Genomic DNA, 14,039 nt, shown 5'->3' with positions numbered 1-14,039 from the left:
CTACAAGAGTTTTTGGGACCCAAGCCAAGCAGATGATATTTAAATTGTTCTTGAGAGGTTTTCCACATGTAACCTTTACATTCCCTAACATGCAAAAGGCAGCCCTGGGCTCTCGCCAGGGGAGGGCGAAGAGAAAGACAAACACAGGTGAGGCGAATCCATCTCATGGGAATGAAAGCACCTTCACTCTGCTGCTGTTTTTCTATTTCGATGCAGTTGCTTTTATTTAAAACTAGTAAACACCTTATACAGAGGAGACAGAGATGGAGGTGTGCAAATCAACAGGGAACAAGCGACCACAGGGGCTCAGCTATGGCTCTGGACTCGGAGTGGTCCTGGAACCCGGTCTGTGCTGGGAGCAAAACCCAGGTGTAAAGTCACCAGCAGAGCACAAAGACCACCCCTGCCTCAAGGCAGGAAGAGGTAAGGCAGGGCCAGGTGGGGCTGCTGCAAGGTGATTTAAACTTGGAATAATCCCTGTTAACGAGTCATTACCATGGTGTCACCCAGAAAACGTTTACTGTAATCACAGACTGTCAGCCCAGGATAATAGAGAGACACATTAAAACATCAGCCATGAGATATAAATCGTTATTCTATTATCTTTTATTGCAAAATGATGAAATAATGACCACTTACAGCTGACAGGTGGTTGGACCAAGGGAGAATTATGTTTCCGTATCCGGGACTCAAGACTGCTTTTAAAGCCCCACTGTGAAGCCGAGTTTGTCATTGTCTCACCTTTTGTATCTATACCTGCGCATGTGGCTTTAGGAGCACTTCTCACTTGCGCACGTGGGTTTAGGAGCCCTTTCCACTCTTCCTTTCAGCAGTGAAACAAACACTTTAAACTCTGATGGAAGCAATCATCCCGCAGTCTGGAGGTCACCTTGAAAGTGGTGTGCCCGCAGGCGGTGGGACGGGCTGCTTTGGCTTCTCCCAAGAACAAATTACGGCTCTTGCCTCTCCCTTTCCTTTACCACCAAAAACAATTAGTCTGAGACAAAACAAGCACAGCGGAGTCCCATCCATGTCTATCTCCAGGGACTGCACTCTAAGCGGGAGGGACAGACACTGAACGTGCAGTATATGGAAAGGGGACATGAGGTCAGGTGGCTGTGATCCTGTTGAGCGCCGAACAGTGAGGCTGCTAAACATCACTTACTGACCATCCAGTTGGGAACGGCACCACGCTAACGAATTCCTAAGGAACCTGGAAAATCAGATTCAGCCCTCAAGGAGTTCCAAGTTCAAAGGTAAGGGCTAGGTTCGTGTTGGGACAGAGCCAAGAGAGCAGTTTCCAGGCTCTCAGCCTCACGTGGAAAGCTGCTGGCTCAGTTATTAGATGGCCATCCGCTGTAATCAGATGGCCATCCGCTGTGGCTGGGTGGCCATCAGCCATAACCGGTTAGCCATTAGCCACTAATATAACTACCACAGGTACACCAGGGGGTTGGTTGGCAGAGAAGTGGACGGCGGATTGCGGCTAGCAAGTGGAGTTAGCAAGCGAGGATGGCGGATTGCGGATCCTGTGGATCCTGCTTCCTGTGTCTCGCCCGGCCGCCAGCGAGATGGGGGTGCAGGAAGACCCCTCGTTGGGGTACCAGCGGATGTTTGCTTTTGTGCCTCAACCAGCTGCCAGCAAGAATATAGTGGTATGACTCTCCTATCTGTGGCTCCATTGGTGTTCTTTTTTGGCCTCACCATGTCCTGCGTTCCTGTGTGGGGAGCGGGAGCTGAGTCCATGCATGACAGTTAGGCAGGTACAAAATGCAAACTCTGCTCAAGACCGAAAGCTGGAAGGTCTTGGGGAGGTAAAAGCCACCTAGGGATGAAAATAACGGGACTGTGCAGCACCCATCCTCCGTCACCTGACGGAGAGTCCCCCAGGAGGCTCACCTAGTACCCAGGTGCCATTCCCACCTTATAGCAGACACATCGGCTCAGCCAGAAATCTGCATCATGCTCAGCTGAGCAAAACCTGCAAACAAGCCCTTGAGTCTGAGGACAGTTAATTAATGTCACACAGTACACTCCGAGAGGAAAATCCTATCCATCAACTGAAATTACATGATTAAAAGTTTGAGTCAGGCCCATCAAATTACCAGCAAGAGAGGCCACGTGAGAAAGAAGAGTGGGGCTCTCACCGCACGTCATGTCTAACTCATCTACATCTGACAAGTTTCCGCCCTGACAGGATAAACAGATTAATAAATCACTGAAATGCCCTGTCTTAATGCCTTCATCTTCAAAACCACAGGCACCATTTTATGGCAGGGCCAAGTTTCCATTTTTCACTCACACGACAGAATCAAAACTGGGCCTGTGATGATGTGCCGTTATGGAGGGGATGCAGCCCTACGTTCCCAGCTGCACTGCCACTCAACCTGCCCTAAGTGACACACGGCTATTCCGTCCCAAGCAGGAGACAAAGCTGGGCCACCAGGCCAGGGAAGAGAGGGGCAGAAACTAACCTAGTCCCTTCCAGAGAATTTTTTAAAATAAACCTTTAGTAAAATATCTTCAGGAAGGCAAATGATTCACAAATACTTCCCGCTGCTTCTATCTGCCAGCTCTACCCGCCACTTGCAGCTCAGGATGGTTTCCTGGACACAACCCGTCCCGCGACTGAATGCTCCAGACACGGTGGACTCTGCTACGCCAAACTCCTCTGGGAAGCGCAAAATCTCTAATTCCAGGAGCTCCCACTCATCTGGGTGGAGCCCATCCTTATCCACACACAACACCACCCCTACGAACAGACACCCCCACCGAGAGAATGATCTGGGCCAAAATGCCAGTGGTGCCAAGGCTCAGAAAGCCTCATCGAGGGTGACAACGGAAACTTCAAGCTGGGCTGAAACGATCACACACCACCTTATCCATCTTGGCGTGTCCAGCTCCTGAACAGAACCTGACCCAGAGCAGACGCCCAGCCAGTGTTTGCTGAACAAGCACCTGCTGCTGACTGGGTGCCTGTGTGGGGCAAACATACTATTTAACACTCACGTGACCCTTAGCGGTGCATACTGTTAGTCCTCCTGCACAGGTGATTGACTCCAGAGTCAAGAGTTTACTACGTGGCCTAAAATCCCACAGCAATAAATGATAGAACAGGACGTTAGCCCATATCCATCTTATATCAAATCCTACAACCACGGCCAACGCCAGTCCCACGCTGGCCAAAGAACAATTCCTGGGCTTACTTAGAAAAATACGTGAGCAAACCCACTGACAACTCGAAGCAAGAATGTCCACTGGTACATGTCAGGGACACACAGCCACATACTTTGACAGACTGGGAGCTTTCTAGTGTCCCCAAACGGGAGGCAGCTAAATCACCACACGGCTAAGTCCCACCACTGGCACATCGCAGAGAGGTATCATTTCTCCTTCTAGAAACCATTTCTATCATCCCCCCATTTCTGGCTCAGAGTCCCCAGCAGTGGCTTCTGCTGAGCTGGAGAGGAAAGAGCAGATGGACTCTCTCGCCGGCTTCCTGCCTCTGCCGTCTGTGATCACACCTGGGGCAGCACAAAGACGGTGTGACAGGAGGTGCAGAGGGCAGGGACTGCTCGGGTCGTCTGGAGCGATTCCTGGAGTTGCCTGGAGTCACACTGATGCTCCTTCCGCGCCCGCCTTTCAAGGAGAAATTACATCGCCCTCAAACGAGGAAGGGCATTCAATTCGGTGTCTCACGGCTTCCAGGAAAGGGAAGCAATCCAATTACCTCTGTGGCACACAGGGCAGCTGACCTACCTGTTACCTTAGCAACACCTGGGCTGCGGTGAGCTCTGGGAGGAACGACTCCCTGGTCTGGGTTTCCGCTGTCTGTGGAGAACCACTAGGATTCCTGCCCAGCTGCTCTCATAAAATAAAGCGGGAAAATGAGCCTGTCACCAAAAGGCTAGCAGGGTTCATTAAGGATGGAATTTAACGGAGAATCACGTCCATTTCAGAAAGAAAAGTATGAAGCTGCACGGTACGTTGGCCGACCGGATTATTTTTTAACAGATCCATTTTGAGAGGCTGAATCGTGAGCCGTCTCCGCGGGAGTGAACAGCAGGGCCCCCCTCCAGGGAAGGTCTGGAAGGAGAGCCCTGATCTGACTGAGAGTGGCCTGGGGCTGCCCACCTGCGCCCGCCAGCAGAGCCCAGGAGCCTGACGCCAGGGAACCTGAGCCTGGGGCCGGGAATTCATCATTTACAGAAAAGCACCCAGCTCTCGTTCAAGGCAAGACTTCTTTTTTGAAAGTCTTTCCTCAGGACCTTGCTGGCAACGTAATGAAATAGCAACTTCCAGGGCTGTGCATTACATCAACAAATCAGTAAAATTCCAGAGCACACAAGGACAATTTATTCATCCACGTTTAGTGGGACAGTCACACAGAATCCAAACGAGGTCCCCTGTTCCTGGCAGCCTGCCGCCTCAAAGCAGCTCACCCCCAAGCCACTGCCGATTGGTAAAGCCAGGGAAATACAGGCAATGAGTAAAATCAGAAAGCGATCGCCACGAAATTTCTGAATCACCTCTGCAAAGGGCAGACTGTATTTATCTGTTTCCACATGTGTGTGGGCAGAGCAGACCCTCAGTATGACACAGCCACCAGGGAGAGCTCCACACTGTGACAGCACGTGCACGTGCCAACTCGTGACACATGTGCACACATGGCGAGAGGGACGCTCCTCAGCTAACTGAACTTAAACAAAACCTGTTTTTCTGTATTCTGACCGTCAAGGAAATGAGAGGGGAGTGCTGGGCGTGCAGGATGCAGCTGTGGGCTCTGAGGGCGGCGGGCTCGTTCCTGGGGCATCACTGGCCCCTGCTGCTCACCGAGGGCATAGCAGCTGGAGCACAGCCGCCTCCCTGAGTGATTCCGGGCTCTGCCATTGCCATGGCCTCCCAATCAGAAAGACTCTATCTACCCCACACTGACCTGGCTGCACGCTTCACCTCAGCAACTCCAAGACTGAAGGGTGCAGACTTTTCCAGAAACTTTAAGGATGGTGGTCCTCACTAACCCACCATCCCATCCCCACACCCAGCTCAGCAGGAGACAAAGGATGAGGGCGGCTAAGGCTGAGCTGGAGCAGCACTCGGCTCCCACACTTGGAACACGGGACCGGGTCTCGGTTTTCCTAACTCAGACCTGCGCTGCGAGCTCAGGGCCCCACACAGCTTCCAGGATGCAGTGACAGCGTGTGCGGCAACAGAAGGCTCCCAGGCACAGATGCCACAGCCTGGACAGGCCAGGAGGAGGAGCGGCACTCTGAAGGCGTTCTTACACTGCTATTCTGCAGGGATCACCAGAGCCAAGTGAACCAGGGCTCGGGGCCTGTGGGCTGTGACTACCACAGTGACGAGGACTGGTCCCAGCCACTCTGAGGGGGAGGGCGCAGACGGGCGAAGCCTGCCTGTACTGACTGCAGAACGGTCCCATCCGGCAACACGCCCAAGGGGACACTGCAGGCCCCTCTGACACACGGGGCTAGACAGTGCCCGTGGACCTCACTGCGGTCACAGCACAGGCTGTGGGACCAGCCTGCCCAAGCCCAACCGCTCACATCGCACACACGTCCCTGTGACCTGCTGATTATTCTAAGGAGGGGACATAATAACACCGACCTCCGGAAGACAATGCTGAGGACAAAATGGCATAGACGAGCTTCTGTGCCAATGCCGGGCCTGCGGGAACTCCACAGTGGGGGACAGCCATGTCACACCTTCATCAGTCACTGTCACAATACCGGGCTTCCTTGGGCCTGACTGTCCACAGGAGAAAGAGCCAAACAGCTGGCCCTAGAAGACCCCAGAAGGCCAGCCCCAAAGGCAGTGGAGGCTGAGCCCAGGCCAGGATACCAGCGACAGCAGGGCCACGCCACTCCTGACACAGGCAACGAATGGCCTGTGCTGAGACAGCACTGTAAGGAGTTGCCCAGTCGCACACATGACTTACAACGCAAACCTTTCTGATAAGACTGACCAGAGACCTTTAAGAAGCATTTGCACAAGCTGTCTGACAACCTTAGCATCAGACACATTTTTAGTGCCCGGGACACACACTTTCCCACGGCTTACTTTAATCTTCCCGACCTCTGCAGGCATTATCTCCGCCTCCTACCGTGTTAAGTTAGGTCACCCGTCAGCATCAACCCACACGAGCCACACAGCCCTCACCCAGGGAGACAGACAAACGCAGAGGGCAGCACTGCTCAGCCAGCCCCCGCAGCTTCAGAGCTGGGCCAGGACAGTCCCCAGCAAACAGGGGCACCTAGGGCTGTGGTTATGCACGGTGCCATCTCCAAGGATGGCGAGGGTCCTCCCCACATTCATTATTCACTGTACTGTCAAAATACCGGGCTTCCGTGGGCCTCTCTCTGTACTCACGAGAAAGAAACCAGCACAGCCTGGGCCTCTCAACACCTGTGACCATCACGCAGGGCTGAAACCATGCACACACGCTGTGTCAGGATGCCCACCCCAGCCCCAGGCTCTTCTCCTCACAGCTTGCCTCCTTCACCTGCCACCTGCCTGTACACCTGTAAGGCCGCCTTGCTTGCAGCCCCCACCGCCCTGCTCTTTCTTCTCCAACTTAGAAGTCAGCTCCATAGACAGGCCACCCCTCATCACCTGCCTAAAGCAGGTTCTCGGCCTACTCTGGGACAGCAGCGTATGGTCTCCTTCCAAGAATGTGTCACCCCCTGCAGTTACTCTGCTACTGCTTTTTAGTGAGGCTCCCAGCAGATCACAAGTCCTGTGCGGGGAGTACCCTGCCCAGGTCACCCACCATCAGCACCCAGCGCCAGGCCTAATGGCTGGCAGACAGCAGGCCCAGAATAAACATTTGTGGGTCTGGTGCAGCCGAACAGGATGGACAATACCCATCTGCAGGGTGGCCAGGCACAGAGCTCCATGGGCCAGATGTCGCTATTGACCAACATCAGTGCAACAGCCTGGTCTGGGGGCAGAAGGCATAGGTTTGAGTCCGCGCTCTGCCATCTGCCACCTGGGCAGCTCACTTTACGTCTAAGCCTCAATTTGCTCTTCTTACAAGAAAAGAAACTTAAAGGAGGTGGGGGAGGAAAACTGGGGCAATCGAATGAGATCAATAATTTCCTAGCTTTGTTCCAAGTGCCCCAAGGGTCCTCGAAGGTGACAGACCCTACATGTACCCCTCCGCCCACTGCTCCAACCAGAGCCTCAACTCTCATCCATTTAGGACACTTGGCTTCCACACACGATTGCTTGGAAATGTAGAGCCCACACTGAGACCAGCTCTGCGATGACTGGGTCTGCTGCTCAGTGGCATCCCTGGGTCTGAGAGGCACTGGTTGTGTCCCCAGGTCAGGCTGTACCCTGCACGCCCCAGGGCCCCGCACACCTGCTCTCCATCATCACACCCACCTCATTAAAGACGATCCTGGATGGCTGCCTTGGGAGAGGCTCCACGGGCCTCACCGTGGTCTTCCACGTCCTCCCGAAGAAATGTCGGTAGGTAACATCAAAGAGAGACATGCGAAGATGGCACCCCACCTCCGACAGCACTTCCAGCACTCCCTAGGAGACAGAAGGGGTCAGCCCTGAAGGGTTCTCAGTGTTATGAGCCATCCCCACAGGTGTTGGTGGACCATCCTGGTAAAACTGGCCATGCAGCGTCCATCCCCCGTTCAGGTATCAATTTGCTTGATACCTGAACTCTCCCTCAGGACACTGCAGTTCCCCAGCACAGACACAGGCCTAAGACTCACCCAGAGCCATGGAGACACAAGAGGCTGGGGCTGCAGAGACACACGCATCTGACACCATGTGGAGCCAAGAGGAAAGTTCAGGAGACATCACATGAGACCCTGGATCAAGCTACACCTGAAGCTTATCCAATGGGTTTGTCTGATGTGAGTTAATAAATCACCTCTAGCTTAAGCTACTTTAATGGGTATTTTTAGCATGTACAACCAAATGAATCCTTCCTGATATAACCACAAACTCTAAATTCTCAACTTGCCAGAATTATTTTGGGGTAATATTAGCAAAGGAACATCTCTGAGGACTGAAAAGTCATGGCTACAAATATAGCAAGGCAAACAGAGACCATAAAGACATGCCCTTGTCCCAGAGCTGCACACCTGCAGTGAGGTTCTGCTTTGGTCTTTAACGCTTTTGTTACTGGTGCAACTGGCAATGAATTTATTGGCACGTAAGTTATTCATAATATCCATTGATTAAATTTTTACTGTCTGTAGAATATGTAGTGAAGCTCTTTGTTTCCTTCCTTATATTGGTAATCTTTGTTTTCCCTTTTCTTGTGATCAATCTTGCTAGGGGTTTATCAATATTATTAATCTTTATTTATTATTAATCTTTTCAAAACACCAACTTCCAGCTTTTCTCTGTTATTTGTCCTTTACATTAGATTTCTGTCCATATATTTACTAGTTCCTACTTCTAATTTCTTTGTGTTTCATTTGTTCTTTCTATCTAGATTCTTAAGGAGGAAGCAGAGGTCATTGATTTTATACCTTTTTTCTTTTCAATTATAGCCATATAAAGCTATGATTTTCCCTCAAAGGACTGCTTTAGCTGTATCCCACAAATTGATATGTTCTTCCATTACTCAACTCAAATTATTTTATAATTTATCTATAATTCTTTTGACCCATGGGCTAGTTAGCAGTGTGTTAATTTCATACTATTTGAATATTTTCTAGTTATCTTATTGCTATTGATTTCTAATTTAATAACAAGTTAGTCAGTGAAAATACTCTGTATATTTTCAATCCTTTTAACTTTATTGAGTCTTATTTTTGTGGTCTATCTCAGGGAATGTTCCACATGCCCTTGAGAAGAACGTGTGTTCTATCTGTTGGGTATAGTGCTTTAGAGATGACAGTTAGGTCCAAACCCTTGTGATGTTTTTGTCCATTTATCAGTTATTGAGAGAAGAGAATTAAAAGTCTCCAATTATGACGGTGATCTGAATGTAGTTCCCTTTAGTTCTATACTCTATTGCTTCACGTATTTGGAAGCTGTGTTACTGGGTGCTGCGCACAGACTTATCACAGCAGACCTGTTATGTTCTGAAAGGCTGGCTCACAAAGCTGGCCCCTGGCTGGAGTTTGGGAACTTACACTTCGGGAGGGTTCCCAGCACCCTAACTGATAAGCATGGCTCACTGTGCTAAACTGTTTGTACAAGTGATTTATACCGAACATCTGCTTCCCTTCTAGGAACCTGGAATTTTGATACATACTAAGCAGAAAGTGCCTGCATGATCAAGCCCCCCAAAAAAACCCCAGGGTTTTTTTAGAGACCCTGGGCACTGACTCTCTAATGAGCTTCCTCTGTTGGCAGCATTTCACATGTGTCGTTACAACTCATTCAGTGCATCCTGTGGGACCCCTCTGGCAGAGGACCCTGGACGCTCATGCCCGTTGCCCCCCAACTTCCCCCGCGGGTGCCCTTCCCTCAGCTGAGCTTGCTCTGTATCCTGTCACCATAATAAGTCTTTCCTGTGAAGATGGCTATATGCTGAGTCATGTTGAGTCCTCCCAGCAAATCACCAAACCTTGGAGTGGCCTTGGGGACCCCAACACAGATGCATACACATTAGGACTGTCATGTCTTCCAGATTAGACCGTCCTTATGAAACGCCCTTTATCTCTGGTAATACCCTTCACCTTGACATCTGTTTTGTCTGGTATCAGTACAGCACAAAGCTTCCTCATGCCTAGTGTTTATGCAGCGTATCTTCTTCCCATCCTTTTACTTTCATGCATGTAGCTTACATCTTTATGTTTAAAGTGTGCTTTTGTATGAGCAACCTATGACTGGGTATTAAATAACTCTTAGCATGACTTTGGATCAGGAATTCCACTTGTAGGAATTATTCTACAGACATTCGTGTACATGGAAAAAAACGATGTAAATGAAGTTATTCCCTTTGGAGCGTCGATAATAGCAAATGACGAGAAAGAGCCTGAATGCTCACGCATAAGGGCCTGGATAGATAAATGGTGGTTCATACATCCAAAGACATACTATGATGTCTTAAGAAAGAATAAGAAATTCTTCATGTAATGACATAAACAAGTTATAAAGCATATTAAGAATATTTTTCACAGTGAGGTAATACAGACATATTTATTTGTTGTATTTCCTTCAAAATTCTGGGAAGCTGTACAAAAAACAGGTAACGCTGGCAGTATCTAGGGTGGGACAGGGGGTGCTTTGGGGACTCTGGGATGACACACTTTCCTGTGTGCCTTTGTGAATTTTGAGCCATGGGCATTACCTTTCCAAAAACAAATAAATAAAACAAGATGGGAAAACACGTTTTCCTTCATAAAATTCCTAGGGACAAGGAGACCGCTGTCCGCTATTTTGAGCTCCCAGGGGGCGGGGGCGGCTGGAGGCAGTCTCTGTGGGTCTGAATCCCAGCTGGCGCGCCAGAGCTGTGTCACCCTGGGGACTCCACGTGTCTCAGATTCGGTCCCCTCCTCTGTGAAAGAGGTGATGATGGTCTCTATTTCACAGCACGGTTGTGACGATGAGGCAAATTCGTACAAGTGCCAGGAAGTGAGGCTGGAAGAGCAGAAGCGACCGCAGGACCTCACGAAGCGGCAAATGCGCAGCGGGCGCTGTCACGGCAAAGGACCTGTGTGTGCCGTGTGGGGGTGAGCAGTTCAACAACAGTACGTGTTTCACACACCCAGCGCTCCAGCACTTGGAGTGCCCACAGAATGGCTCTGCCACCGCAGGGGAGGGCCGTCTTGCCCAGCCAAACCAACTAGGCAGCCGCGTGTCCACACCGCAGGCCTGGATCCTTCCCGAGCATCCCCACGGGCCACTGGGCCTCACTAGGACACTCCATCACGTGCGATCCTGTGGGCAGCGCAGGTGCCCTACCGGCTGAAGGGACAGATGGGTGCAGAGCCACAGAACCAGGGCCTGACTGTGCCAGAGGCTGTGGTACACCCAAGCACAGGGCTTCTGCCGGGCTGCCCCAGGCTCTGCCCCTGCAGTTCTAACTGCCAGGCCAAATAAAGGCAGGGCTAAGCCATGCACAAGGCCACCTCTTGCAAACAACCTGTCTCAGAAATACCCCCGGAAATCAGATTACCAGGGTTTTAAAACTGTTCCACTGTGGGCAGAAAGAGTCCTTTACCCAGTGTCAAAAATGCTGACCAAGTCGCTGAGTCATGTATTCTCTTTGCTGATGAGCCACTTGGCCTCTGAATACGGCTAAAGCCCAAGGTAATGGGTACAGCAATGAGACAAATAAATAAGCAAAATCAATAACCTCCCAGCTAGCGGAGAGCAGGAACAATGTGTGTTTGACAATAAACAGCAAATTTCTTTACCTGCTTAATGAGTGGCCCATCCAGCCTCTTCAGGACACACTGAAATGCTGCTGATTCCTTTGAAGGCTGGCGTGCTCGCTGTGGGTGGGGAGGGACCAGCACGTTTTCATCAAAAACCCTCTGCCAGTCATGCATTCTGCTGGGCTGAGGGTCACATGGGCCTCTAGGATGACCTGCACCATTTGTGTTCAAATAAATAAAAAAGGTGTAAGCACCACAGTGCTCAGAGCAATTCTGCAAGTTTCCTACTTCCCACTGACTCCCAGAGGAACCATCATCCCCGAAACCCACCCTCTGCAACCCCACACTCCAAACCCCATGCAGGAGACTGGCACCCATACCACCTTCCCCTGGTACACATGCCTATCTCGCTCCAGAGAACCTCTCTGCCCCTCCTCCGCCCAGAAGCCAACCAGAGCACGACCGTCCTGGCCTCCGTGACTGGTTTGGGGATACACACATGCAGGGCTGCTCTGTGCAGTTGTGGAGGTGGAGCCCTGCACAAGGGCACTAGGCCTTGGGGACTAGGGCTGTCTTAGAAGGAACTGCCGAGTGTGATCCAGTCAAAGCTATTGGGATGCAAATCTCAGAGCTTCTGCTGGTTCTATGGAGAGGGAACACTCTTTCCTACAGCCCGTGGAGCAGAGGTCATCAGCTTGAAGCTGCCAGGGCCCACTGCGGGAGCATCTACGTTGAGACATAAAAAGCAGGCAGAACAAAAACCAGAGCAAGAGCACAAGGGTCATCAAGTGGACGCTAAAGCCAGTCACCCAGGACAGTCATGAAATGTCTTATTCCCGAAGCCAGCTGGGAACAGGTGTTACAGGCTTCTAGGGGACCTGGCTCACTGAGGATGTCATCTGCCTCCCAGACACACAGGGAGCTAAACCTTCTCGAGACTCTTTTCAGCTGACACAGAATCTTAAGATCTTGGCTTTAATAAGAGGCCGGATTCTATACACTAAAATGACAAGCATGGAGAAAAGGCAGCGGTTTGGTCTCCTAACACTGCAGTTTTCTAAACGTGGTCCCCAAGCCCCTGAGGTTCCCCAGGGTTTCCAAGGGCTCCACAAGGTCAAAGCTATTTTCATAATACCCAGGTGAAATGTGCCTTTCTCACTGTGTTGCCATTTGCACTGATGGAGCAAGGGCAGTGACGGGCGACGCTGTGGGGGCCTCAGCACAACCCGGGACCACAGCACCCAGCCCTGAAGGCCGTCCTGTGTCCTTCACCACTCAGGGCTTCACTTCAGAATGTCCTTCCTGAGACTGTGAGAACTATGAATTCTATTCCATCTCAGCCCTTGAGTACATGCATTTTTAATAGTCTGTGATAGACCAGGAAATACAAAAAAAAGAGAAAAAGAAAGAAAGAGAGAGAGAAACCTGCTGGGAAATGAAGAGCAGCGGTCACCTCCAGCGGGGCACGCCCTGCTGTGACGATTCGGGCTGCGAGCTGAACTAGCTGCTTTGGTCACACAGCACCACCATTTTTACTAAAAAGGACGGCTGAGAAAAACACACTTATCCAGATTTGTACTTGGCAGATCTCCCTCCAACGTGAACAAAATGAGCCTGTCACTTCAAGGAAGATGTGTAATAAAAATCAAGCTTTCCGGCAAAAATTAGAATTGGAAAAACCTGTATCTTCCATCAAGCCTGGCAACTTCATACTTCTCAAAGACATGTCTGATGAGACAGGCCGGTAACAAATGTGATCTTTTGAAATTGTATGATTAAATGTGTCAATACTTGGAAGATCTGCATAACTCAGAACCAGTATTTCCCAACTGAACAATGCATAATGATACAAACTCGTGTAGGAGGAAAAAAATGTATCCAAATGCAAGGCAGACCAAAGGACCTGAATGTAACAAAGTGTTAACAGAGCATGAAAGGTTCCCTGGCAGATTGTTTCAACACTGCATTTGTATCACTTACAGATGTGATCAGTGTTAAGAAGGGGGGGAGGGGGGGGAGGACAGTATCCTGGATTATCCAGGTGGGCCTGATATAGTCAGAAGGGTCCTTAGCAGAGAGAGGCAGGAGGGGTCCGAGGAAAGGTGACTACGGAATCAGGGAAAGATGGAGGAAGGGGCCACAAGCCAATGAATGCAGGCAGCCTCTAGCCACTGGAAAAGACAAGGAAATGGATTGTGCCCTAGAGCCTCCAGAAGAAACCAGCCCTGCCCACATCTGACTCCAGCCCACTTGAGACCGATTCTGACTTCTGGCCTCCAGAACTGGAAGACAATAAATGTGTGTAAGCCACCCAGTTTGTGGTAATTTGTTACAGAAGCCACGGAACTCATACAGGTGTCCACACCTATAAGCAGAAGAGGCCTGACCAATACCCAGTGGGAGATCCACCTGGCCAAGAGGGCTTCTGGGGGGCTCCACGGTCCAGCCCAAGTCCACGTGGGAAGCCCGTGCTTCTCTCAGTCAAGGCAACTGCCACCTGTCCTGTACTCATCTGCTCACTGGCCAACTGCATACACAAGGGAGCTTACATTCCTGTGTCCCTGGCACATGGCTCTTCCATCAGAACTCAATATTCACAAAAGCAAATGGAAGTTTCCATAAAGTTGACTCCCATGCATTTTTTTCCCCAGAGAAATTTGTTTGCCCGTTGACTTTTATTATAAAATTGGAACATTTATTCATACGAAGCAAGCGCCATAA

General features: G+C 50.5%; 1 protein-coding gene across 10 annotated transcripts in view; it reads right to left on the bottom strand.

Moving 5' to 3' along the window:
- NPHP4 (nephrocystin 4) overlaps nt 1-14,039 on the bottom strand; it is a 107,945-nt gene that overhangs the window by 91,026 nt on the left and 2,880 nt on the right. For 9 of the 10 annotated variants that reach the window (XM_019746697.2, XM_074334189.1, XM_074334187.1 and 6 more), the window contains 2 exons: nt 11,358-11,530; nt 7,405-7,557 (listed from right to left, as the gene is read on the bottom strand). In XM_019746697.2, the coding sequence (XP_019602256.2) occupies nt 7,405-7,557; nt 11,358-11,492 (288 nt within the window). In that variant the 5' untranslated portion in view covers nt 11,493-11,530. Of the gene's footprint in view, nt 1-7,404; nt 7,558-11,357; nt 11,531-11,817; nt 12,867-14,039 lie in introns of all 10 variants that reach the window. The other variant, XM_074334188.1, reaches the window with a different exon arrangement.

This window comes from Rhinolophus sinicus, linkage group LG06 (assembly GCF_036562045.2).
Source record: "Rhinolophus sinicus isolate RSC01 linkage group LG06, ASM3656204v1, whole genome shotgun sequence".
Lineage (NCBI taxonomy): Eukaryota > Metazoa > Chordata > Mammalia > Chiroptera > Rhinolophidae > Rhinolophus > Rhinolophus sinicus.
This window is presented reverse-complemented; position numbering and strand designations above follow the sequence as displayed.